The sequence below is a fragment of the Cryptomeria japonica genome, chromosome 5 (assembly GCF_030272615.1).
Source record: "Cryptomeria japonica chromosome 5, Sugi_1.0, whole genome shotgun sequence".
Taxonomy (NCBI): Eukaryota; Viridiplantae; Streptophyta; class Pinopsida; order Cupressales; family Cupressaceae; genus Cryptomeria; species Cryptomeria japonica.
The window spans coordinates 231,829,838-231,857,557 of record NC_081409.1 but is presented as its reverse complement, the minus strand read 5'-3'; the positions used below and the strand labels follow the sequence as shown (position 1 = coordinate 231,857,557).

The 27,720-nt window shown below is 38.4% G+C and overlaps 1 protein-coding gene across 4 annotated transcripts in view; it reads left to right on the top strand.

The window, feature by feature from the left end:
• The window catches only part of LOC131029091 (eIF-2-alpha kinase GCN2), a 336,054-nt gene that overhangs the window by 64,530 nt on the left and 243,804 nt on the right, over positions 1-27,720 (top strand). For all 4 annotated transcript variants that reach the window (XM_057959493.2, XM_057959495.2, XM_057959494.2 and 1 more), the window contains exon 6: positions 20,750-21,259. In XM_057959493.2, the coding sequence (XP_057815476.2) occupies positions 20,750-21,259 (510 nt within the window). The remainder of the gene's footprint in view (positions 1-20,749; positions 21,260-27,720) is intronic.

Below are 27,720 nucleotides of genomic sequence, written 5' to 3'. Positions count from 1 at the left end.
TCCCTTCAGTAGCAAGTTTTGTGATTTTATGAACGGCTGCCATAAGTTGTCGATTTTCCTCTTCTAGCTTGTCTTTCATTGCTAGAAGTTCATCACACCTTTGTACCAGCGAAACTATAGAAAACTGAGCATCATGTTTAATGACCTCATGCGTTTGTTTGCCCAATTCTATCCTTGTAACCTTATAATCAACAACCGACATTTCTTCAAGTGGTTTATCTGCAATGGGTTCTACAATTTCAGCTACCTTCATCTTGTTGCTGTCAATAGTTACTCTGGAGATAGTCTTGGCCTTCTTAGCAACTTTGGATTTGGATTGTTTTAGGTGCTGATAATCAAAGGCATCAGGTGAGATTTCTTGCTTCTTCCTTTTCGGAGTAAAAGAGCTAAGCCATGGAGGTAAAGTCATCAACTCCCCTTCAGTAGCAGCTGTAGGCAAAGGAGAAGCAGTTTCTGTTTGAATCACCGTGGTCATCTTGGGAGGAATATTTGTTTGGACAGCGACCACAGTTTGCTCAGTTACCAATGGGCATGTAGATTGCCTCATAAACTCTTCAAAATCAGAAGTGGAAGTATCAATTTTGATAGCTTGACGCAAGTAGGAATATCCTCAGGAACTTTCAACACACTCTCTGGTTGATGATCAGGAGGTGGCTCATATGCTGAAATGGGAATGACATTCTGAGGAGATTCATCCATAAGCAAATCAGGAGGAGAAAGAGGCATCTCAATGGAAACTGGAGGAATGATCTCATGAGGTGAGTCTGAAACTGGAGACTTAGGAGCATCATCAGATTGCTGCCCTTCTTCTAGATTATCTAGATCAACCACCTGAACATGAAAACGTGATTTTTCCTTCCCACGAACTGTCGTCTCCTCAGGAGGAAGTAGTACTGCCCTACTAGCTCGCAGCTTTATTCTTGTGCCCGAAGATGACGCACCTTCCTTGTTGTCAACTTGAATCTCAGACTTACGTCTAAGAGGCCTCGTAGAATCATCTTCTTTTCCAAACTCGATTTTTATGAGTCTAACAGCATTACTTTTCAGCCATGTGTTGGTGTTAGCCAAGATAGGCTGAAATCTCTCAAGGATGGATACACACTCTTCGTGTGACCATTGGATCAAAGCAAGTGGAGCTTCCTGAACCCTTCGTGAAATATATTCAGGATCAAGTACGTGCCCATCGTCAATCATCCCTTGTGGGATATCTACCAAGTTCAAATCAACAGTCTGCTCAACAGTGAGCCTGCAGTAATCCATCTTCAGAACTTCGACCTTCGTGCGGAGATCTATCCAGATATCCTCAATGCGATGCATGTGCATAAAGGATTTTTTGATCTTCTCTTTCATACCCCTATAATGAAAATCAGCTCTAGGTTTAAACCTTTTGAGTTTAATTTCCTGCATTTCAGTCTCCATGGCCTTAGCTTTTACGGATATGACAAGAGAATACCGGCCAATTTTTAATGGGTTTGTTGTAGAGATCCCCATTCCAACCTTGTGTTTAGCGGACTGGAAAGTTTGGACAGCCTTGATCTGTCTTCCCAACTCCATAAGAATGATCCTATCAGTTGGGTATCTAGGAAGCATATATGACTGACCACTATAGCATCCGATTCTCATATAGGTAAAGGTGGGGAACTGTAGAAACAAGCATCCATACTCACTCACCCTTTCCCATGCCTCATCTGATACCTTTTTGTTCCTCAGAGTTCTGTCAAACTGACACATGAAGTAACCGAAGAATGCATCTTGGACTCTTCTGAAATGCAGTCTACTAGGTCTCAAAGGCAATTGTTCATAATATTCCCAAACTGGTATAAGTGAGTGATCACCCTTGGTAGAAAGACCTGGAAAGTGTCTAAGTGATGCTGCCAAGTATACCAAATATGAGTTCATGTAGAAAGTCATGGTGGAAGGGACTGTTGCAAGTTGTTCACACAAGACATAACTGATGACTTCTCCCCATGATATATGATGAGACTGCCTTATGAACATGATGATTTGGTACATCCAGGGCTCAAAAACATTAGAATGTTCAAGGCTCATCACCTTGCTGAGAAGGGTTATGGTGTCTCCTATCTCCCATTTGAAATCACAGCGGTACAACTTAGCCCACCTTGAGAAGGAGGCTCGTGGCTCTTGGATCCACCTGTTGATATGTCGCTTACAATCTTTTTCTCTCTTCACGTAATACTCAACTGCACTTTCTTGGAAGATTTCCATGTAAACAGGTGCGGGAGGTATTCTGAAGACCTTCTCGATTGTATCTGCATCAAGACGGATTATTGCTTCACCATCATCATTTTTGATGACTCTTGTCTCCTTGTCAAAATGATGGGCACAAGCGAGAATAAATTTAGGTTCTAGGGCAGCCACTGGGAAAGAAGATGCATGATGGATATGACTGTCCAACAGCCGCTGCATGTTGTTATCTTGTGGATCTTCCACCCTCTTGACAAACTCTAACATATCCACATGCCTTGGACAGCCGCTGCATGTTGTTATCTTGTGGATCTTCCACCCTCTTGACAAACTCTGACATATCCACATGCCCTATTTCTGTGTCTCTGATACGATCCAAAGGGGAAGAAACTTGGGAAGGTGCAACCTCGTTCTGATACTTGTCATATTTGTACTTCATCTTTTTTGGAACTGGAGATGACGGCAAATCTGGAATTGATTGAAAACCTGGAATATTGTGATGAAGACTTAAAAGTGTTTAGGCAACATCATATTCAACTGCAAATAAATTTGTTCCTTCTTCAAATGGGAAAAACTTTGATCCTTGAACTTCACGATTTTGTGAGAGAAAGAGGGGAAATAAATGGAAATGGGAAAATCTTGACTTTGACCAATTTCGGATCTTGGGGAATTTTTGCAAGTATACAAGTTGGAAATGTAAATGATGTTCAATTTACATTCAATATGCAAGTTATATTCTATTATCTAATTTGGTATTATTACTTTCTTATTGTATATATCTAACTATCTTCTTGCTTGTGGCAGATGAGAGGAACATTTAATATTTTCTATGTCCTATCTCAAGAATGCCACTTACTATAAGTATATAACAAATGAGGCACGGTCAAGCAATGCCTTCATCCGTCATGACCGATCACGACATTACTTGATCGTGCCTTTTTGTTTATACTAACAAACAACATGTTACGTAAATGCCAATCGGTGTGGAGTATGACCGAAGATTATCGGTGTTTACCAAGTGCTAACACCCGATAGTATATCGGTGACTGTCAATGCTAAGAGCAGATAGTTATCGGTGTGTTAGCCTTGACAACCGATAACTATCGGTGACTAACATAATACCACCCAATATGCATTCCGATATATATTACATGCACCCCGATATAATATGCAACCTGATCTAATATAATATGCAATCCGATAATATATTAATCGGTGTCATCATTATTAAGTTTAATCGATATTCATCTAAATACAAGATTCATTAGATAGATGAACATGAGGAAGATACATAGTATGATTAATCAATAGTTTGTCCATATGCAAATATAGAATGGCTATCAAGGATGAATTAATTGCTTGATGGTTTTATCATAGTTATCGATATGATAAATGATTGAATGAGAGACTTCATTTATCTCTCATTCAATCATTTATCTTATCGAAGCTATTATGCATTAACACTCCCTCTTAGCTAGGTAAGATGAATGCAGACAATATATTCAAGCATCATAATTTAATTGATAGTGATCATTTTAGTCATCCATGGGAATCATACCACCTAATCATTTGGTATGAAGTATCACCTAAACACGTGATACTAGAGTTCATTATATCAATCTTGCAATTGACAGGATATCACCTAAGCATGTGATATCAGTATTACCTACATGCAATACTTAAGGATAATCATATGAGAAAGATTAATTTTTCACCTTATCCTAGTTGTGATAAGTGCACTAACACTTTTATACAAATGTTTTATCACAACACAATCATGGCACATCCATGACATACCAGAGATACAACATGATAACTGGTTTGGACACTATAAGATCGTCACCTTATAATGTCCCCATACAAGCGTTCACTATCTTGAGAGATCGTCACCTCTTAGATGTGAACCCAAGGGATAGAATCCAAAAATTTGTCCTAACATGACAAAGAGGTTTACACATTAAACATCTTATGGGTATTCAAATATAGATTACAAAGCAATTTACCTTTCTGTCATACCTAAACCTTTTCTGAAGTGATCAACCTTCACTCTGGAAAGGGGTTTGGTCAGAATGTCTGTAGTTTGATCTCCTGTACAAACATATTCCAGTTGGATTGCATTCCTATCTACCATATCTCGTACATAGTGGTATGGAATCTCAATATGTTTGGATCTGTCATGAAACACTGGGTATACTGAAAGTTTTATGCAACTCTGATTCTCACAGTGTATGACAGTGGGTTTCATAGGTTCCCCAAACAATCCTACAAGCAACTTCCTGAGCCATACTGCCTCTCGGGCAGCCATAGAAGCTGCAATGTATTCTGCTTCGGTGGAACTTTGAGCTACAGAAGACTGCTTCCTGCTGATCCAAGATATCATAGCTGAACCTAGACTGAAGCAACACCCTGAAGTGCTTTTCCTGTCTGTTACACTTCCAGCCCAATCTGAATCTATAAATCCATGTAAGTCTATCTCAACCTTCTTGTATTTGAGACCAAGGTTTAGAGTACCTTATAATGTGCTTCACTGCAACCAGGTGTATCTCTTTTGGTTCACACATAAACTGACTTAGAGCATTGACTGTATAACAGATATCTGGTCTTGTATTTACTAGATACATCAGGGACCTGTTGTGACGTTTTCACACATCGCCCCATTGCAAATGGGGACCCATGTTTTTTGCTTTTTAGGGTTTGTTTTCTAGGTCTTTTAGGGTTTTGTTAGTTAGCCTTTGCATTTTGAGTGCTGTCGGGGAGATCAACAGGATAGCAAGTCCGGCTTGAGTGATGTCCTGATCCTGAAATTTGGCTAAGTCTGGAATGTCCTGATCCTGAAATTTGTCTAAGTCTGGAATGTCCTGATTCTGAAATTTGACTAAGTCTGGAAACTGAAAAACCTCAAAAAACTAGATTTTGCAATGTAACTCCTGGAGGTCTGAAACCACTCTCAAACATCCTGAAAGTATATATGGAATATAACTTAAATGTTATATTCCATGAAAATTATCCTGATAGAGAGTTCGAAAAGTCAAATTTCGCTCCTGTCCTTCACTGAGGATCCAGAGCGAAAAGCGCTCCTGTCCCTCTCCAAGGGTCCAAGGCGAATCGCTCCTGTCCCTCACCAAGGGTTCAGAGCGAAAAGGCTTAGTGGAGTCATTCCTGACCTTGTTTGGACAAATTGAGACATCAAAGGCATGATGAAGGACAAAATGAACGTGATAGAGCATCCAGACTTGATTAAGGACGATGAAATGATGAAGTATTTGTCTAGAAAGGTAAATTCGCTCCTGTCCCTCACCAAGGGACCAGAGCGATTTTATTCATATACACATTTTTAGACCTTGTTTGGACTCGAACTTTTATTCATGGCGTGTAAAGAGATGATATTTTCCTCAGCGAAGGAAATTTGAAGTGAAAAGTAAAAAGATTTGGCCCTGAGAGCAAAAATCTCTCCTGTCCCTCACTGAAGGACCGGAGCTTGAATTCCAATTTCGCATTATCCTTGCAAGATTTAAGTGGTTTCGCGATTTGAGGAGGTCAAGGGAAGTATGTTTTGCCCGTTGAATATAACTTAAGTACGCCACAATGAAGAAAATCGACCTAAGTAACAAGTTCGCCCTTGTCCCTCTCCAAGGGACCAAAGTGACTAGCAAGGGCGCTCCTGTCCCTCTCCAAGGGACCAGAGCGATTTTCCCTCAAGACAAGATTCGGGCAAGAGAAAAACAAGTTTTACGTTTGAGGTGGGTGAAGGAAGACGCAATCGATCCGTTGAAGATAATTTTCGAAGCTAGCAAAGGACGAATTGGCTTGTAATTGCAAAAGTGCTCCCGTCCCTCACTGAAGGACCAGAGCTTGAATTTCAAATTTGCACTGTTCTTGCAGGATCAAGACAATTTTATGATTTGAAGAGACCAAGGAAAACATGATTTATCCATTGAATATAATTTGGAAGGCTAACAAAGGACGGATAAGCTTGGATTTGCAAAATAGCTCCTGTCCCTCACCAAGGGACCAGGGCGAAAATGCTTTAAAGTGCACTCATTTCAAAGATCGAATAAATTGAACTCAAAATTCTAAGTAAAAATGCCATCTTGGACGTCAAAAATGAGGTCTTGGACGTAAAAAACAAGAAGTGTGAGGTCTAGAATGAGATCGCTCCTGTCCCTCACCAAGGGACTAGAGCGATCTTGTTAATAGCCATTATTTTTCATGATTGGGCGCCAAATATCCTTCAAATTACATCAAATGCCAGATTCGATAAAACCTTGAAATATTTTTGGCATTTAATAAAAGCGCATGGTATTTAATAATTAATTTTGAGCCTAAAAAAATCAAATTTTTTAATTATAAAGGCATTTAAAATTAATTATTATTATTTTAAAAAATAAAATAAAATTGGAGCGCTTGGGGTATTATTTAATGTTTTTATCAAGTCGGCCTCTTCTTTTATTAATTTTTATTTATCTTTTGGCCTATTTTTCCAAGTCGGCCCATGTAAATAAAATGGTGAGCGCTCTATATATTTGAGGCATGTTTTTTCATTATTCAAATCATTCACTCATCATTTCAAGTGCGATTTGGAAGAGCAATTTGAGGAGCGAATTTCTACCAGGAGTGGAGACTAAGAAGGGCGAAATTCATATTGAAGGCTATGGGAGAGGCGAATTTCTTGCTACATTTGAAGGCGAATTTCTAGATCTTGAAGAAGCTAGTGGAAGATGGAGTTCTTTTCCAAGCTAAAGGGGGCGCATTTTGCTAAAGGGAGTCTTGATCTACATTTTGCCTAGCGAATTCTCCTATTTTTGCATCATTTTTTAGAATTAATTCCCAAGTGGAGGTATGGCATAATCACCTTGGCACCATTTTTGAAGATTTAAATTTTGCTTTGAAAATCCTAAATTAGGAAATGATAACTCAAGATTTATCATGAAGTTTCCTAATTAAAATCTTGAATCTTCCTTTTAAAGTTTAATTTTTTCAAAGATATATTACTAATTTTGAAATGTTGTGTAGGTACCAAGATGGCGACTCCCAAGCTCGAAAGATCTACAAGTCGAAAGACTCTTCTCAAGGAAAATCAAGCCAGATCAAGGACGGTCTCATCAAGGACGATCAAGCAAGGACAAGGCGAGGTACATCATCATCCTGCAAATCAAGGACACAAGAAGTCAGAGCAAAGGGTTCGTTGAAGAAGCAGATAGTTCTAGATGAATTAATTAAAGCTAGCTTCTCAACAACATCAAGTTGAATATCTACTAAGTTACAAGTGTCAGGCGAGGTGGCATCCTAGTCATCGCTCATCCAGTCGGATTGTTCCACCTCCGCATGTCCAGATTCAATGTACCTAACTCATGGAAGGTGGTGCAAACTCCGATGTACCTACCCCAGCTATCCATTGGTGGAATTTTCTAGAGAGGACATGTGTCCAAGCAATACAATTTTATCATTGGTCAAACATTAAATGTTATGTAATGGTTGTAACAAACCCTAATTAGGGTTTTCATTGTTGAATCTTGGCCACTGATCTCGAATTGATCTAAGCCGTCGAATTGTATTGAGGGCACTATATAAGCCCTGGCATTTCATTTTGTAAAGGTAATTAGCAATAGTCAGAAATTAGCAATAGTTAGAATAGTTAGGAATAGTTGGAAGCAGTTAGAAGATAGAGAGAGAATAGCAATTAGAGTAGAGTAGAGAGAGAAGGCAAAGATTGTTGCCAAGATGTTGTAAAAGACTTGTAACTTCATTGAAGAAATGGTGAAATTTATGGGTCGATTCGACAATTTGCATGGTCTTTATACTTCTCATGTTTGATTTTATGATTAGATGAGTGGAAGAAATGTGCTTGATTGATGGTGAAATTCGTATATCCATACTACTAGCAGTTTGTTGATTGCAGACTTGCCTTGCGTAGTCAACTGGAATCATTCAGCTTAAGCTTAACTTCAATTGTCGCTTCTTCATCGATATGCATCAACCTGATGGTGTCTATGCCTGCAGTGATGATTTGAACATCATAAAGCTTTCCTTCGAAGATCGCACTAACCTTGTGGAGATGTTCCTATGATGTCAAAACAAGACTTAGTTAGAATTTCATCAAAGATCATTCATTGCTTTTACATTCTTAGTGTTAGGATTAGATCCTCTCCTCGCCCTCGTCTTTTTTCCTTTTTTCAAATCTAAGCTAGTGAAAATCCTGTGTTCCAGCAATATTCAAAGCAAATCAGAAGTTCAGGCATCAAATGTAAGTCCCCTTGTGATTCCAGCAAATCACATCATACCACAAAGAGCTTATCCACACGTAGAGACCCTACATACAAGAACCTTGGAGTCATCCTGATTGATCCTTTTTCGCGATATCTTCAGCAATCAGAGGCTTTATTCAAGAGAGGATAAGGTACCCTTGGGTATTTTATTCTGTGTATGATTGTGTACAAAATACACGTCAACAGGACCCAATCACATGTCTGTATTGAGTAGAATCAGTGGGTTGTGACTCTGCTGCTGCTTCTTTAAGTTTATGTAAGTTGGTTTCCATAGGAGAGGTCATGAGTCTACAATTTAGCATTTCGAATCTCTTCAAAATATCCAAAGTGTACTTTCCTTGGTTTAGTATGATGTTGTCAGAATTCTGCCATACTTCTAATCCTAGGAAGTAATGAAGGAATCCTAAGTCCTTCATATCAAATTCTTTAGATAGATCATTCTTGCATTGTTTTATAAGTTGATCACTTCCTGTGATTAATAAGTCATCAACATATAAGATCAATATTAGCATATCATCTCTATTTCTTTTGTAGTAGAGATTAGGGTCTGCATCATTTTTGGAAAAACCTAGTCCTGAGAGATAGGTGTCTATTCTTTCATACCATGCCTTGGGAGCCTGTTTGAGCCCATAGAGAGCTTTCTTTAATCTACACATGAGACTCTGTGTCATGAATTTCAAAGCCTTCAGGTTTCTCTAGGTAGACTTCTTCTGAGATCTCGCCATCATAGGAAAGTCGTCTTAATGTCCATTTGGTGTACCTTCCATTCCTTTGCTGCTGCAATGGCTAATACAACTCTTACTGAGGTATACCTGGCAATTGGTGCAAAGGTTTCTTCATAATCTATTCCTTCCCTTTGTGAGAAGCCTCTAGCTACAAATCTGGCTTTGTGTTTTTCAATACTGTCATCTGCAGCATGTTTGATTTTGAACTACCATTTAGATGAAATCACAGATTTCTTGGTTGGTCTAGGAACAATCTCCTAAACATCGTTCTTCATAATGGATTGATACTCTTCAGACATGGCATCCTTCCATACTTGATGTTGAAGTGCATCTGATACATTGCTTAGTTCAGCTTTAGAGAGGTCATTCATAAGGGCAACATAGCTAGCAAATTTATTAGGCCTTTTGCTTTCTTTGAAGGTTCCTAAGGGAGCAACAAACTTCTGAGCTTCTTCTACAGTTTTGGTGGCCCATAGTGGTCTTTTCTTGAGGTTTTCTCTAGGTGGACTTAAAGTTTCACTCATAGTTTCCTCAGGATTCTCCCTTTGAAGCTCAGGAGTAGGATCTCTATCTAAGCCGGGGTTAGGAATATGGACTTCAGGATCTAGAGAGCTTTGGGCTCTTTTGAAGGCTAAGTTTTCCTCAAAGATCACATCCCTACTTAGTTCAATGTTCTTTTGGCCGGGTATATATATTCTCTAGGCTTTGGAGGTTTCACTGTATCCTACAAAGATTCCTCTCTTTCCAGAGGGTTCTAATTTTAATCTTTTCTCCTTAGGTACATGAATATAGATTGGACATCCAAAAATCCTAAGGTGGCTTATATCTGGTTTTGATTTTGTAAAGACTTCTTCAGGGGTCTTGTCTTCAAGATGAGAGTGAGGACATCTGTTTTGAATGTATACTGCAGTGCTGGTTGCTTCTGCCCAAAGATTGATATTTAGATTCTGACCAAGAATCATAGCTTTGGCAGCTTCAACGATTGTCCTATTTTTCCTTTTTGCTATCCCATTTTGTTGAAGGTTGTAAGGTATTGTTAATTCTCTCTTAATCCCTGAATTTTTACAAAACTCTTTAAATAATTTTGATGTGTATTCCCCCCCATTATCAGGTCTAAGGGTTTTAATTTTGTTTCCTGAGTAGTTTTCTGTTAATGATTTGAATTCTTTAAACCTATTAAGGATCTCTTCTGATTCTTTGCATTTCAGAAAGTAGATCCAGGTTTTCCTAGAGTAGTCATCGACAAATATCACATAATACAAAAACCCCCCCAATGAATTTACAGACATAGGTCCACATACATCAGAATGAATTAACTCTAAGACTTTACTTGTTTTCCTAGTACTACTTTGAAAAGCACCCTTAGTATTTTTGCCTAGGGCACATCCTGTGCATGCCCCTGAATGATATTGCTTTAGCTTAGGTAGACCTGTGACAAGGTCTCCCATTGATGATAAAGCTTGAAAATTTAGGTGGCCTAGTCTTTCTATGCCAGATTTCATTGGCATCTGTAGTTTCATGAATTAGGGCTAAATTGGGCTCTGTGCATAGCTCATATAGGTAGCCTTGTTTTTGACCAATTGTACTAGCTTTCTTGATAGATGAGTTCTTTGGCCAAGCCAACACTTTGTTGTCCATGAATGTCACTCTGTATCCATTGTCCTCCAGTGATGATATTGAGACAAGATTCCTCTTAATGCCTGGAACATATAGTACTCCTTCAAGTTGTAATGATACACCTGACTTCAGTTTGATGGTGCAATTTCCAACTCCTTTGACATGGTGTGTGGAGTCATCTCCGATGGTTACCTCTTCATCATTTTCCTCTCTCATAAAGTCTAGTACTTCTCTGAATCCTGTGATGTGTCTGGATGAGCCATTGTCGATTACCCAGGAGTTCACTTTATTTGATGTTTGATGTGTGAGTGTTGAATAGAGCACATACTTCTTGGAGTCACCTTCCCTTTTCGATTTTCCTGATTTGGCAAATGTGGCTTCTTTAGCTCTTTCTGGACATTTGGCAACATAGTGCCCAAATTTGTCACATCTGTAACACTGAATTTGAGAGAGGTTCTTTTTGAAAGAGTTCTTGCCATGACGACTCTTTCTCTTCCTGAATTGCTTCTTCTTGCCCTTTCTATCTGAGTTCGTAGTTAGAACTTGAAGATCTTCATCAATATTCTTTTGTTTGATTCCTTTCTTATTTTGCCTTGATTCCTCTTGGAGACAGTCAGCCTTTAGTCTTTCGAATTTTGGAAAGTTGTCCCGTGCACTGATGCCTTGGACGAATGTTTCCCAGATACTAGGTAACCCATCTAAAGCAATGAGGGTTAATTCTTTGCTTTTGATCTCATATCCAAGGGTTGCTAGTTCATCCTTTAAGTTCGATATCCGCATGAAGTAGGCGTTGACTGATTCTCCTTTCATCATGGTTATATGATTTATCTCTCTTTTTAGAGCCAAGGTTCTACTGGCATTGGATATCTCAAAAGCGGCTTCAAGTGCTTTGAACATGTTGAAGGCTGATTCGTGTTTCTTTATAATGGGCATAATATTGTTCCTTACCCCATCAACTATTATTTTGATAGCCTTATCATTTCCTTCTCTCCAAATTGCTTGATCAGGTTCAGTCTCAGGTTCTTTGGATTCAGTCTTTACGAATGATTCAACTTTGTTATCTTTTAGTATCATTTGAATTCTGAATTTCCATGCGGAGAAATCGTCACCTCCTGCAAGTCTGTCTTCAAATCTGATAGTGCTGGCCATTGATAGGATTGTGATGTTGAATATATACTTGATTTGAATTTTACGTAAAATTGAACAGCCTCAGGTTCGATTTAACTATAGCTCTAATACCATGTAAATGATGTTCAATTTACATTCAATATGCAAGTTATATTCTATTATCTAATTTGGTATTATTACTTTCTTATTGTATATATCTAACTATCTTCTTGCTTGTGGCAGATGAGAGGAACATTTAATATTTTCTATGTCCTATCTCAAGAATGCCGCTTACTATAAGTATATGACAAATGAGGCACGGTCAAGCAATGCCTTGATCCGTCATGACCGATCAAGACATTACTTGATCGTGCCTTTTTGTTTATACTCACAAACAATATGTTACGTAAATGCCAATCGGTGTGGAGTATGATCGAAGATTATCGGTGTTTACCAAGCGCTAACACCCGATAGTATATCGGTGACTGTCAATGCTAACAGGCGATAGTTATCGGTGTGTTAGCCTTGACAACCGATAACTATCGGTGTAGACTAACACACCGATAACTATCGGTGACTAACATAATACCACCCGATATGCATTCCGATATATATTACATGCACCCCGATATAATATGCAACCCGATCTAATATAATATGCAATCCGATAATATATTAATCGGTGTCATCATTATTAAGTTTAATCCATATTCATCTAAATACAAGATTCATTAGATAGATGAACGTGAGGAAGATACATAGTATGATTAATCAATAGTTTGTCCATATGCAAATATAGAATGGCTATCAAGGATGAATTAATTGGTTGATGGTTTTATCATAGTTATCGATATGATAAATGATTGAATGAGAGACTTCATTTATCTCTCATTCAATCTTTTATCTTACCGAAGCTATTATGCATTAACAGGAAAGAACATACATGCAATCAGATTTTTAAAACCCGAATGCAAGTACACTTGTAAATTGGCAAATGGAGAAATGGATGGAAAATGAGAATTTGACTTGCGGAAAATGATGAAAATGGAAAGTACGGATATGGGAAACATGAATGGATAGAAATGGGAAAATCTGGGAATGCCATTTTCATGAAAATGGGAAGAACTTTTCAACATGTAATCCGGTTTTTAAAACCCGATTTTGAAAGGGTAGGTATTTCACATCTTTTCAACTTGGAATTTTAACCAAAAATGGTTAAATTCTTTAACCGTAAGGGAAGAACAAAAATTTCCAGCCAACTTGTAATCGGGATTTAAAATCCCGAATACAAGTAAAGAGGAAAAATGGGGAAGAACAATGCAATTTTTAAATTGCATATCAAGGGGAAAATCTTTCTCACAAAAACCGATTTTTGGGGGAAGAACAACATATTTACAAAATTACAACTAGAAAGGAAAACTAAGAAAACAAGAAAATAATAAAATGAAACAAGAAAGAAAGGAAAACATACCTTGAACAAAACTGAAAATGCTTCTCCAAAAATGCAATCAATCTTGGAATGAAGAAGACAAACCAATAAATAGAGAGAATCCACAATGCCAAACCCTAGCCAAGTTTTTGCAAAAACGCCTTATGAAGAAAACGTGGCAGCAAATGCAAGGGAAATGGCATGAAAGATATTTGAGTCTCCTTCAACCCTCAACGCCTTATCATTCCAAGCAAAAACGATTCATAACATTGCTGATTTGTGGCATTCCAAATGGCAAAAAACGTGGTTGCTGTTATAAAGCTAAAAACCAGCAATCTTAACCTCCATGTGGTGTGAAAGGTGTTTGAAAATGCATGGAAATAGGAAGGAATCCTAAACGCCTTTGTATTCCAACAAATTCTCCACAAAATTTTGCTAAAAATCCTCAAAAATGTTTTTTTCCTTGCAAATCGGGTTTTTTGGAAGCAATAACAAGTTCGAAATGCATAAAACAATGAAAATCGGGTTTTTTGGAGGATATAACAAGTTTAAAATTTCAGTTGTCAACATGTTAGGCAAAATCGGGATTTTTTGACCAAATGGAAAGTTTAAAATTGTCAAAAATGCACTTTATAAGCAAAATCGGGTTTTTTAGACCAAATAGCAAGTTTAAAATGTCGCTTTTTCATTTACAAGGCAAAATCAGGTTTTTTGGAGAGAGCTGCAAGTTTAAAATCACTTGCAAAGGGGAAATAAAATCCCTACAACAAGTTTTAAATTACTTGCACACATGTAATAGGGGTGTAAAATCCCTATTACATGTAAAAACCATTAAAGTAGGGGTTTTTGGCGAGAATTACAAGTATACTTGTAACTTAACCAAAAAATCCCTATTTTAACTGAAAAAGTCAAAAAACAATAAAAACAACAAATGGGAAATTTTAAGAAAATTACAAGTTTTTGTTTTACAATAAAGTGCACATGTAACAAGCTAAAAATTTCCCTACAAAGACAAAAACAATGGAAATCATTAAAACTTGCAGTTCAAGGAAAATTCTCCACCTGCAGTCAGGGAGAAAAAACCCGAAATTGAAGGAAAGACATAGCAAACGAATCCAGAATGCGACGAAATTCGAAAAAGAGTTCGAGGATGGACTGAGGATTAAGCCAGTCCAAGGATTAGTCGCAATTATGCCTTGGGAAGCGTGCCATAGAATAATTTTTTTTCGTTTTTCACAAAATTTTTATGTAATGGTCCTTCATTTTTGAAAACAAAAATGAGGACAACAACCCTCAAGGCTTGGCGTCCCCTCTTCAAGACTCCTAGTCGAACTTTTCCAAGGTCAATATGTTGTAACATAATAACATTATAAAACATGAAATACTTTTCATTATTGGCTCCACCTAACTTAGGGAATAAAAATGAGACTTAGGATAAAAATATATTTTCCCCTTCCTAAGTCGTCCCACCAATTAAATCAAATATTAAAACTTAAGCTAAGGTATTAATATATAATAAGTCACCTTTAATTCAAAAACTGATTGATGCCAAATTGAGTCGGGAACTGAAGTGCTGGAAACCATCAAAACTGAACTGGGTTGTGTTGACGTGTCTAAAATCGCTGAACTTGCGACTTCTTCCGGCCAACGCAGAATAAAATGTACTCGCTGAGTATCCTATCCTCTCTTGAGATAAGGAAATCCCTAATGCTGTTTTTTGTTTGATCAAAGGGGACAACCTCAAGGTTTTGATTGTCAGGTCTTGACTGCGGGATTACTCAGTGGTCGATGTGATTTTTGCTGGAAAAACAAGGGGACTTACGATTTGCAACAAGCTGGTCTGCTGTGATTCTCGAATTACGTAATAAAGAGCAAAAGGAAAGGGTTAGGAGATCTAAAACTAACAACACGGGTATGCGGGTAGACGGATTCAACATAACCAATTCCTGCTTGGCCAGAATAGCTCACAACCTTGCAGGAATGGTGCAATCTTCAAAGGGACTTGGAAGATTTTCAGACTGGAGACACACGGCTAAGCACCCAATTCTGGCGCAGCTCAGACAGACACTTGCAATTGAACTAAGCACAATTAAAGGCTCAGGTTAACCATACAAAAGGATACACAATCAGTATATCCTCAATGGTATGAGCCTGAATCTATCAAATACCTGCACACCCAAAACAAAAAGATCTATTTAAAATGCTGAGAGAAACCATGCAAACAGGATGAAAACAAGACAATAAACACCAAATCAATGTTTATATATTGATTTCAGCTGCCTATTACCACAATTTCTGCAGCATCTCTATGCTACTGCTTAAAATCTAACCTATTCTAACTCTAAAATCTAACTCTCTCACTAGAGTCTAACTATCCAACAATCTCTAACTATCTAACCCTTTACAAAAGAAAGGCCTCTGCCTTTAATAGTTTTACAATTTTGAATCAGAGGCCAGGATGGACTGCATCCAAGGGTCCTGATTTGCCTTCCAGAAACTAGCAGCCCTAACCCATGCCCATTAAATTCTCACTCATCCATTCAACCACAATTTCAACTACCTGCCACTATTTGGCTACAATTTGAGTCTATCCGGTAGTTGGACATAACTGTCCACAACTGACTTGTTTCCCCTTTTTTTCAAAATATCTGAGTGGGACCTACAAGCAGTTTTACAATAAAACAATTTCAGCTTTTTAGAAATTGAATTCCTGGAATTAAATCCAGCTGTGTGTTTTTTCTCGAGAAGGCATAAACTTGCAGCATTCAGAGTGTTCTTTGGTCTTTGGTCCCGGTGGTGGACTTCATCTTTGTTCAGCGGCACGGTTCCCAATGTTTGGTTGCTCTCGCGCTCCTGCAGCGCGTTCCCACATCTTTTTTCTTTTCTAGTCTTCAGCGCCTGGCCTTGATTGCGATCCTTCTTCGATTTGCGTTTCAGGTTTTTCTCTTGGTTCTCTAATGACGTCCTGCGACCTGCGAACGATCAATTTCATTTCAATAAATCAATTTGAAAAATTAATTAATTTAATTTAACAAATATTAAAATTTAACGCCTGGAGGGTCATTTGAAAATTTCCCAAGTTTTACCGCTTTTACACCTTCCGCGAGTTTAGTTGTTCCTGGCAATTTCGAGCAAGAGGGGCGTTTGAAAATTTTTAAAAACTTTGACATTTTCACTTAAAGGTCCATATTCGGCCCTTTGGGCACTTTTGCCAACTTTTCACTTTTTAACATTTTGGCTAAAAGGTCCGAATTTGGCCATTTGGGGCATTTTTGCCAACTTTTCACTTTTCAAATTTTCACTTAAAGGTCCAAATTCGGGCACTTTTGCCAACTTTCACTTTTTAACATTTTGGCTAAAAAGTCCGAATTTGGTCATTTTGGGGCATTTTTGCCAACTTTTCACTTTTTAGATTTTCACATGAAGGTCCAAATTCTGCCCTTTGGGCACTTTTGCCAACTTTCACTTTTTAACATTTTGGCTAAAAGGTCCAAATTTGGCCATTTGGGGCATTTTTGCCAACTTTTCACTTTTCAGATTTTCACTTAAAGGTCCAAATTCGGCCCTTTTAGAGTTTTTGTCAACTTAAGTGAATTTCGGACCTTTTGGCACTTTTGCCAACTTTTCACTTTTCAGATTTTCACTTAAAGGTCCAAATTCGGCCCTTTTAGAGTTTTTGTCAACTTAAGTGAATTTCGGACCATTTGGCACTTTTGCCAACTTTTTGCAAATTTCGGACCTTTTAGAGTTTTTGTCAACTTAAGTGAATTTCGGACCATTTGGCACTTTTGCCAACTTTTTGCAAATTTCGGACCTTTTAGAGTTTTTGTCAACTTTTATCAATTTCAGACCTTAAGCTAGTTTTGTTAACTATTGAATTTTTTTGAGAATTTGACCCCAGGGTCCGAAATTCGGCCCCTGGTTGGTTTTAGCAATTTTTAACTTTTTCCTCTAGAAGTGCGAGCTTGGGCACTTGGGCGAGTTTGTCAACCTTGGCACTTTGCATTCTTTATCTCCTTTGTATCCCTTGGCGAAAATCGGCATTTCAATGTCATTGCAGGCCTTAACTCTTTCTTCACATTTAGGCGATTTTGTGAGAATTGGGGAGTTTTAAGTTCGCAATATGGCCCTAGAGGCCGAATTTGGTTTTAGCGGCACTTGACCCTTCATATCCCCTTCCTCTTCTGCAAAGACAGAAAGGCACAAACTGGGGGGGTCCCTGTCCAAGACGGGGATGGGTGTGCGATTCGCAGAACAGGTTGGAGCTCTGCACTGAACTGCTAAAAATAGCACTGCTTGAAATAGTTCTTACTAAAAATAGCAAGTTCTGAAAACAGCTCCAAAAAGATTGCTCTTCGAACCTTGTGGATGAGCTCAAAAAACCCAGAAAAACCTAGAAACCCTAACGGCTGCCATCAACTTACTAAAAATAGTAAGTTTTGAAAACTTCTCTAAACTGAATGCATGTCACACCTTTGCGAAGCTCTTAGAAAACCTAGAAGGAATCCATAGTCTGAATTGTAGAATTCTAACTAGTCAATCATCAAACAGCTCACGCAGACCTCCACAAAAGTTGGAAACCCTAATGTCTGCTTCTAGTTAGCCTACGGATCTCCGGAATAGGCTAATGGCCAACTGAACTTCTCACCCTTGAGAAGGGGACATTACACAAAGAGTATGTGTTGGAGCATTCTACAAATTTATTTGGAACCCTAGTATTGACATGAAGGTTTAAGGTTGCTTGTGGGCAAGCAATTCCAGGAAGGGGAGACTATAATATCCCTCTCATTAGTAAACATGAAAACACCAAATTTAACTATTATTCTCCCTTGAATAGTATTGTGTTTCCTTTAAAATAAGCTAAAGAAACTATATAATATATATCAAAATCAATTTAATGACTCCCTAAGAAGACTTGAAAATATATGAAAGGGCAAACCGTTGAACTATGAAACACATCCACCACATTCATGATTTCAATTGATCAAAGTGATAGCAGTTTAATCTTTTGTTTATGACTTGCTGATTATCTACAACAAATGAACGAAGACCGATTAGATGATAAGAAACAACTGCTGGGAGGGACCGCTTCATGTGAAAAGGCATAACTATTGAAGGTTGACCATTCAAACAACTACTAAGGACTGGTCGTGAGAGAACTTCAAGCAGTGAAGATTTTATATTATTATTAATCCAATCTGAAGTAGTCAGTTGAGCAGAAGAAATACCAAGACATGGACACATGAGGAATTGGTTTTTATAATCAGGGATGGCTCCATTAACTACAGATGCATGAACACAATGTAAATAACTTGAAACCGCATTAAGGGTCATAAGAACAATATATCATTACAATATCAGATCCATTTCGGCACATCAGTAATAAGTACTTAGCCATATTCATGTTAAGAAGTCACTATTTGTGGAATAGTTGAAAGATTGGGAGATTGAATATATTTAGCAGGCTTGTAAACATCAACATTTATATTATTGAGGGCAATCAGATATAGGAATATTATGTCCTTCAAATACAATCAGTTTTCAAACTGCTCAAACACATGCTTATAAGGACATAAATCAGGGACAGCGATCACACAAATTGCTTTATTCTTTTGTACTTTATATATCAAATCCGCCACTTCATATACGAACTTATATATCTGTAGTCACATCTATTCTTGAATTAAGGAGATCCCATGTGGGGTAAACTGAATATTATTAGCAGACTTTATAATCTAGGAGGTAGAATTCACTTTAGACTTCCTCTTGGGGTAGAATTTCCAGAATTTATTCCAGACCTTGTCAATCCAAATATGAGGAAAGTTTGGCATCATTATTGATAAAATACAATATGCTTCTATCTATATGCAAGTTTTCTCACTAATCAAGCCTTTACTATTATCTTCAGAGTGATACATTCATATAAGGTTGCTCACTAACAAGTGTTTTTCTAATCTAACTAGAGATATACTTGGATTACCTAGAGGGTTGTAGAAGTCTTATATATATCAATCTCTCAAGCATACAATTCTAAGCAAGACCTCCAAACTATAACCAAACCTTTGGTGCAAATAAGTAGATCAAATAATCTTTTCAATTAATAGCCAAAACCCTAAAAGTTGACGTTCAGTTTCTATCTAAGTAGAATATTCAGTCCATGTGTACTTAAGTGTTATTATTAGATTTATTTTGTACTTCGGTCTAACAGTCACTTGTCACCAAAAAATATTGAACTTAATGTTTCAAGCTGTGGCGTTTTGTATCTGACTCATTATAGCTGTTAAAACATTTAGGAAATATGTACAAGTTTATCAGTCTTGGTGTTTCAGAGATGCCAATGTGAACAATGAACAATCTCAGAATAAATAGAGACAACAACTTGGTTTGAAGGATAACAATTGGTCAGGAGACTCTTCTAAACTCTTGTGCCTTGCTTCCAGAAGTCTTTCTTTAGCTTATTTTTACAGATGTCAGACTGTATTATCAGTTGCAGACCAGGTAGGTTTGCTGTTTTGTTTTTTGTACATTTACGAGGCTGGTGGATGGCACAGGTAACTGTTGTTCTGGTAAAATTACCCCCAAACAACGTTCAGCTTTCACAGACTTCCAATGATCCTAGATGTTTACTAATCTGTGATCATTTTAGGGTTTTATTCTCTCTCTCTCTCTCTCTACATGCACGCACGCACGCACGCACACACCTGCATACTGCACATAAAATTCATGTATGTGGTACGAAAAGCATGCTAAGTATAATGGCTAGCCATGGAAACCTAGTTCTAGAATATGGGCAATAATTTTGGAGTAAATCTTTCATGTCTGCTTCAAGTTGAGTTTGGTTTGAATATAGTCCAATGTTTCTTCCTGGTTATTGAACTGGCTGCATATGCATTATAGAGTGATTTGTTCAACAAATGTTTTCATTTATAGTAATGTGTCTCATTAGCAATTTATGTCATCTATTCAAATGTTTATTCATTCATCTTTCTTTGAATCTCGTTACAGGAGGTCCCATTCCTGCAATTCATTTTCTGACAGATCTCATATGTGGCTTATAAATATTGAAAGGAAATTCCATAATATTTAGTGTGAAAGTTTCTCTCTTTGATAATATGTTAAATGGTAGCTGCTCTGACTACAGTTCTCATTACTGGAGGACTCAGTTATGAATCTATTTAGTGACAGATTCACTTTAGAATGTTGAGAGCTTCATGATTGTCAGTCTATAGTACAATAATAATCAAAAGTAACTTTCAGAATATTTAGCTTGAAATTTTCTGTCATTGACAATTTCTTCGAAATGGTACCATTGCTTTCAGATAAATTGATAGTTCATTTTATAAAATATTTTATTTTACATGTATTGAGTTTATCCCTTACCAGTTTTGTTCTTTTCTCAGAACTCAAGTTCTTCCATCAAAGCAGATGATAAATGGATTCCTAAAGCCGCAAATATCTCTAGTGAGGATTCACATTTTCCTGGAGGATCTCAAGTTTGTGGAGTTATTGATCTCTTTGGTGACTTATGGGGGGAAGGAGGTGCATCGTGGGAAGCAGGTGTGGAAACAGATGTTGCTTTGCGTGTGGGTTCTACCAAGGGTAAGAGATTCTCGGAAGGACTTGCTAGCAGAATTGAAAGGGACACTAGAAATAATGGTCTTAACCTGATGTATCCCGATCCCCTGAAAAATACAAATATACCAGTGGCTCAGAAGGGAACAATACCAGTTTTGCAGGGTAGAAATCTCAATAATATGATGACAAATGCAACTGGGAGATTGGAGGTTGTTCAAGAAGAGACTGACAGTGACAGTGAGGTTCTCCCAACCAAATCTTCCAATGCAACATCTATGTCGGACATTCTGCAGAAAGTTCTAAGTAGCTTCATTCGTGTGGGCCGAGCAATGAAGGCAAGAATACTAAACAGTTTGTTCTACTTTATTGGACTTGTACAATCTGTAGTTTTTGCATGCTGATGTTTAACCATCCACATTGTTAATCACCTCTTTTGAGCAAAGAGACACCCTTTCTTATTATAATCCATCAAGTAGGAGCTGCAATGTTTATCTATCATGTTCTACCATTTAGTATTTTGATTACGAAGACATGTAGTTAATGCTTTCATTTTGGTCATTTCATGGGATTTTTTCTCAGTTGTTAAATAAAATATATTTACCCCACATCATCCACATATGATATCAACAATTCTTATACATTTATTGTAATGAATTCTATATTTCTTTTTCTGAGGATGTTAGTATTAGGCTGTTAGCTAGTTTTCTAATCCCGCAGAAAATGAATGCTCAATGTCATCCCTCTTTTCTAGCATAATAATTTTTAAGTATGTTTTGTTTCCACATCCCTTTACGAATAAAAAAGTATGTTTTGTTTCCACATCCCTTTAAGAATAAAATGCATAAAGAAAAGAATTCTTCATGTTTCAGTCCACTCTGTGATCCATCTTCAGGATATGCATTGCAAACTGAAGCTGCTTACATATAACTTCATAAGTACATGGAAAACCATATTCAATTCTACCTCTAGAAGCCTACAAAATAACAAGCATGTGAAAGATTACACTAATTTCATAACATATCCTTCTTCAAGATGTTAAAAATGAAATTTAATATTTTACAAAAATAAATAAAAAATTTAATGCAAATATATAATTTTTTACATGGGCCTTGGTAATAGTCTAATCTTGTGGGTAACAAGAGAGTCACTAATCTTTCTTTAGATTCTTGGGATGCTTTCTAATTGCATTAGCTTTCCAGATCCTCTCTATTAATTAATTTTCTTACTGAAATTATTCCCCAACACTTGGCAAATCTCACAAAACATATTTCTAGGACAATTACCTTTCGTGTGCCCCTCCCTTTTGCACTTAGTACACCATAGTTCATTAGCTTCTTTGCTGGTTCCTTTCTCCGCCTTCAATTCTTTCATCATTCTCAACATATCCTGTCGAAGGGCTCGTACGGTTTTGGATTCTTCATCACTGCTACCTTCAGTGCTCTCATCATTGTTGGTCTTCCTCTTCTCTCGGGAGGAGGTTTTGTTTTCACTCTCGATGTCCATCGCCCGATTGTAAGCATCGACGTACGAGGATGGAGGCACTACTTTCATCTTCTTGCGTAGTGAGGGTATCAATCCCTTCGTGAACCACCTCTTCTTCAACCCGTTGGCTGGCTGGTTCTCCATCTTGTTCAACAGTTCTTTGAGCCTGCTGTTGTATGCGTGTACACTCTCATTTTTCCCTTGCTTGGTATTATACATTTCAGCCACAATCTCATTATCATCCCTTAGGAGTTTGAATTCCTCCTCGAAGGCCTTCTTTAGATTATTACATCTTGTTTTGTACTGGGCATCGAGGTTGGTATATTGATCAATTGCCATCCCCCGAAGGGTGGCCGGAAACGCCTTCAACCAGTAATCCTGGTCGTCTTGGCCATTTGCCTCCCAAATGGTTATACATGTTTTGCAATGTCGTAAGAGGTCCTTTGATCCATCCCCCGTGAACTTCGGCAGTTTCTGCTTCTCCTGGGTGTTCACCATTGTTTTCACTCGGAAGGCACCGTGTGTATTCACCTTTTGTGTCAGACCTGTGTGGATTGTTTCGACTGCTACGTTTCGGTGCTTTTCCTGCACTCTCAGCCACGCAAGCGTCCTCTACACGTCCACCTTCAGCGTTCCCAACCCTCGAGTACTTCCAGGTGTGCCAAACCTGGGTGGATTGTTCCGACCGCTACGTTCCGGTGCTTTCCTTGCACTCTCGGCCATGCACGCGTCCTCTACACATCCACCTCCAACGTCCTGTTGACGTGTTTTTTGTACACCATCAAACACAGAATAAAATACCCAAGGGTACCTTATCCTCTCTTGAGTAAAGCCTCTGAATGCTGAAGATATCGCAAAAAGGATCAATCAGGGTGACTTCAAGGTTCTTCGCTGTAGGATCTCTACGTGTGGATAAGCCCCAGTGGTCGTTGTGAATGCCCTTTCTTCAAAGGGTCTTACGCACTTTGAAAGCTGGTCTGTGTTACTCTTACTTGACTGCAGGAACAGGAATTTCCCAACACTAACAAATTCTTAAAAAAGATCAAAAGATAGGGTTTTCAAGAGATGAATTCTAATCTAATCCTAAGAATGACTCAATGTAGGCTAGACTTGGTAAGATTCTACCAATTTCAGTATTACCAAGGAATTACAACTCTATAGGAATTGATGCGATCTTCTAAGGTGATTAGTGATTTTCAAATCATCAAGAATTATAGATACTACCATAAAGATACATATCAATAGTTTAATAATGATTGAAGGTTCAAGCAATCTAAATATCTCCAGTTGACCACACAAGGCGTCCTTACAATCAGTAAGAAGCTAGTGGTTTGGAACGTGAATCTCACCAAAGATCAAGCACAACACTTAGTCCTTCAAACTTAAATACTACTTCGACTGAGAATGATTCAAGAAAGTAAACAACCATGAAGATAGCCACAAGAATTTCAATAAAACACCATAACTTCAATATTTTATTGATCTCAAAGCCAAAATGAACAACAATTGTTCGAAATTCTTTTTTCACTACTCAATCTTGCTACAAAATAACTTTCTTCTCTCCAAAGTTCTTCTAACCTCTAATTGCTAATCTAATTTCTAATGACAAAATGAAAATGAGTGAGGGTATATATAGCATCCTCAATTACAATGAACGTCCAGATCGAAAGAAGATCAATGGCTGAGATTCTGACACCTAAACCCTAATTAGGGTTTGTTACAAAAAGTTCCCTTTTTAGATGAACATTATTAAATGCATAGCCAAATATTTAATTGGCACAAAAGTCGAGGAAACATAGACCAATGATAATTAAGATGCCACATCATTCTATAACAACCTTTCTTCTAGAACCTTGTTCCCTTTCCAATGCTCTTTCTTAGCATATGCAACGAATCTGGACACAATTCCTTCAACCTCAACAATGGGAATCTCAGGAAGATTCTTCATTCGTTCCTCCAAGTGGATAACCTGATCAAAGGCAGTGAGAAGAGCCGTTTCCCATCCAGGTTCGAGTTCTGTGAGAAGAGCCGTTTCCCATCCAGGTTCGAGTTCTTTGATCTTCTCAATCAGGAGCATAGTAGCGAACATTAGATCCCGTTGCTCATCCGTGATGACATTCTCATCTTTGCAAAAGATGACCTTGACTCTCTCCTCCAACTCTTGGAGGTCCACATCCGTCTCAACTTCGATCCTCCTGCCAAGAATGGTACACAACACTTCAAACACCTTATCCTGAATTGGATGGATGACACCTTCAACTTGATTGCATTTGGTGTTGATGTCTTCGAAAAGAACCTCTTTCATCTGGAGTAGAGTTGACCACTGAAGTAGGTTATGAGCTCCTCCCTCCATTATCTTTTCTTGTGCTAGGATCTTCCTTGGTGTTTGCCTGATTACTTGTAGAACAGGAATGATAACATCTCTAGTGTGAGCGAAAGCGGCTACAGTTATCATTAGATTGTGGACAATCTTAAGGACCTGGATAACTCAATGGATTGTTTTCATCATTCTTGTTGCAAATTCAACAACTACTGTGTGGGATTTGTCAATCCAAGAGCTCATAAGCTGAACCAAGCTCTTGACTCTTTCTGCTTCGCCAACTATTTCAAGAGGAAGTGCTTGCACAGGAGATACTGCTGGATCCTGACGTCCCAAGGGCTGATTAATATGACTAAAGTAGCCTCTCCAAGCACTGACCTCTCTTTCAAGCCTTTTATTCTTTTCCATTTCTTCCTTAAGTTTGCCCTGAAGTGCTTCAAATGAATCGGTTGCCTCATCCATTGCCTGTTCAGTAGTGAGTGGACCAAGCTCAAATGTTTCTACATCATACTCATCTGCAAGAATTTCACCTTCATACTTGTCCACTACTGGTGTAGCTATCTGCAATTTCCTGGATCCTGTCTCATCCCTTATCGCTTTGGACATCTTGGTGGCCTTCCTCTTTTTTGAATTTCCTATAAGGCCCTCTAAGTCAATTACATCTTCTTCTTCTTCAATCACAATCACCCTTGTCAGTCTCTCTTTCAACCAATCTGGAATGGCAGATCTTGTCTCTCTAACTTGTATTTCTTTAAGTAAGGGTTCATCTTCTCGGAGAGGAGATGTCGCCTCATCGTCATTTCCCTGATTCTCCTGTAGCTCATCAATTTGTAGAGGTTGACTTGATGAATGTTGAGGTGTTTGTCCCCTCTCTGGCTTATCATTCTGTATCATGGACTCCATAGATTCATCGATCTCAGGTACCATCTTCTCTTGACCTTCAGCTTGACTTGCCTTCTTTCCATGTCGAGAAGATGTGCCTGATGGGCGATCTCGATTGGCCTCTTGCTTCTTCTTGGAGGGTTCTCTTTTCTCAGGTCTTTCTTTCCTCTTTGCGCCTCTAGGATGAGAATTGTCTTCACTTACGCTCGCTCCTCCCTCTTCTGGTCTTTCCTCCAAAGTAAAAGTCATTGGTATGTTCTGCTCTCTTAACTTCTGATGTTGTACATCCACCCATCTGCGAGTACATGACAAAACTGGAGCCATCAAAGCTCTCAAGTCTGAAATCTCAGGTTCGCTCCAATCTATCTTCACTCTCTTATCTTCTTTGTCATAGGATGACTGGAGATGTCTGCCATTGTCTTGAGCTTGATCGGCTACTCTGTAAACTTTGCATTTCCTGATGAAATCTAAAGGTAATCTGGAATGCATCTTTCTTTTCACTTCTAAATCACTTGAGAGATTCATCCAAAAGTCTTCTACCTGAAACTCATGTCCGTACTTCCTAGCAACTGTCTCCTCCATATAACCATAAGGATCAAAATTCTCCCGTGGGGCAAAGAAGGTGAATGAATACAAGGCTAATTCCTTCTCTGCATCCTCCGAAGCTTGAGTATTAGGACATACCTCAATTGAATTCCCCAATATGATAGGTACAGGAATTCCATTTCCATGCTTGTGTCTGGATACCTTTGCACAAGCTACCAACTGCCTGGTTACCTCAAGTAGCACTATTCTATCTGTCGGATATCTCGGCAACATGTAGGGAGGTGAAGGACATCCCTGAACTCTGATGTATGTAAACTTTTGAAACTGGATGAACCATGCACCATACCTCTTCACAAGCCCTTGTGCATCCAGAGATAGTCGATTGTGAATCCCGCCTTGCAATATCCTAGTGATGTTCATCGTGAAGGTATCATTGACTAACTTGTAGTCACTTCCAGGTGGATGATGCAAATGAACATAAGAGTCACAAACCCTCACTTCTCCGGGTCCTCTTCCGATCACTCCTCTGTGAGGTAGCCCTGCATACTCAAAACTCCTGATCAAGGCATATATGACATATGAGCTCATGTGGAACGACTTGGTAGGCCTTAGTCTTCTCAACTGCACATCCAGGCTATTGCTAATAATTCTGGCCCAATGAATTGTTCCTTTCCCTTGGACAATCACTTGAATGAAGTAGAACATCCATTTCTCGAAGTAGAAGGCTTGAGGAGCCCCTGTAATTCGATTGAGCAAAGTTATCAAATTTCTGTACTCCTCTTGGAAATCAATCCTATGCGGTGTATTGGGAATCTTGTTCAGGTGAGGACGACTTTTGAGCAACCAATTCTTGTTGATGAGATTCAGGCAAGTGTCGGGATCATCTTCATCCATTGACCTGGCTCCTTCTAAACTTTTGTAAATCATATCTTTATGCTCTGGAAGATGGAGAGCCTCACTTATAGCCTCCTCTAAAAGGTAAGCCAAAGTGTTTCCTTCCTTGGATACGATCGATCTCGATTGTGAGTCATAATGGCGGGCACACTCGATCATCAGCTCATGACACTGGACAACTGGGGGGAAACCGACCGCCTTGATGATGCCACTTTCAATTATTCTCTTCGCGACAGGTGATGGCTTGCCAATGTAGGGGACCTCTCGAAACTTCTTCACACTGAAGTTTCCCAAGTTGGTATCTCCGATATTGCTCCATTTGGACACGACCCTGGTCTCCAACTCTTCGTTCTTCTGATCTTCCTTCATGAGAGCCGGGCGACTAGTAGATGCTCCCGCCTTTGGAGTCGCCATCTTGACACCTACACAACATTTCACAATTAGTAATATATCTTGAAGCGTAGAAATATAGAGTAGAAAGGAAGATTTAAGATTTTAATTAGGAAACTTCATGATAAATCTTGAGTTATCATTTCCTAATTAACTATGCCAAACTTAGAATTTTCAAAACAAAAGTTCAAAATTCAAATCTTCAGCAATGGTGTCAAGATGACTTCGCCATACCTCCTCTTGAGTATTAAACTCTAAGAAATGATGCAAAAATAGATGAAT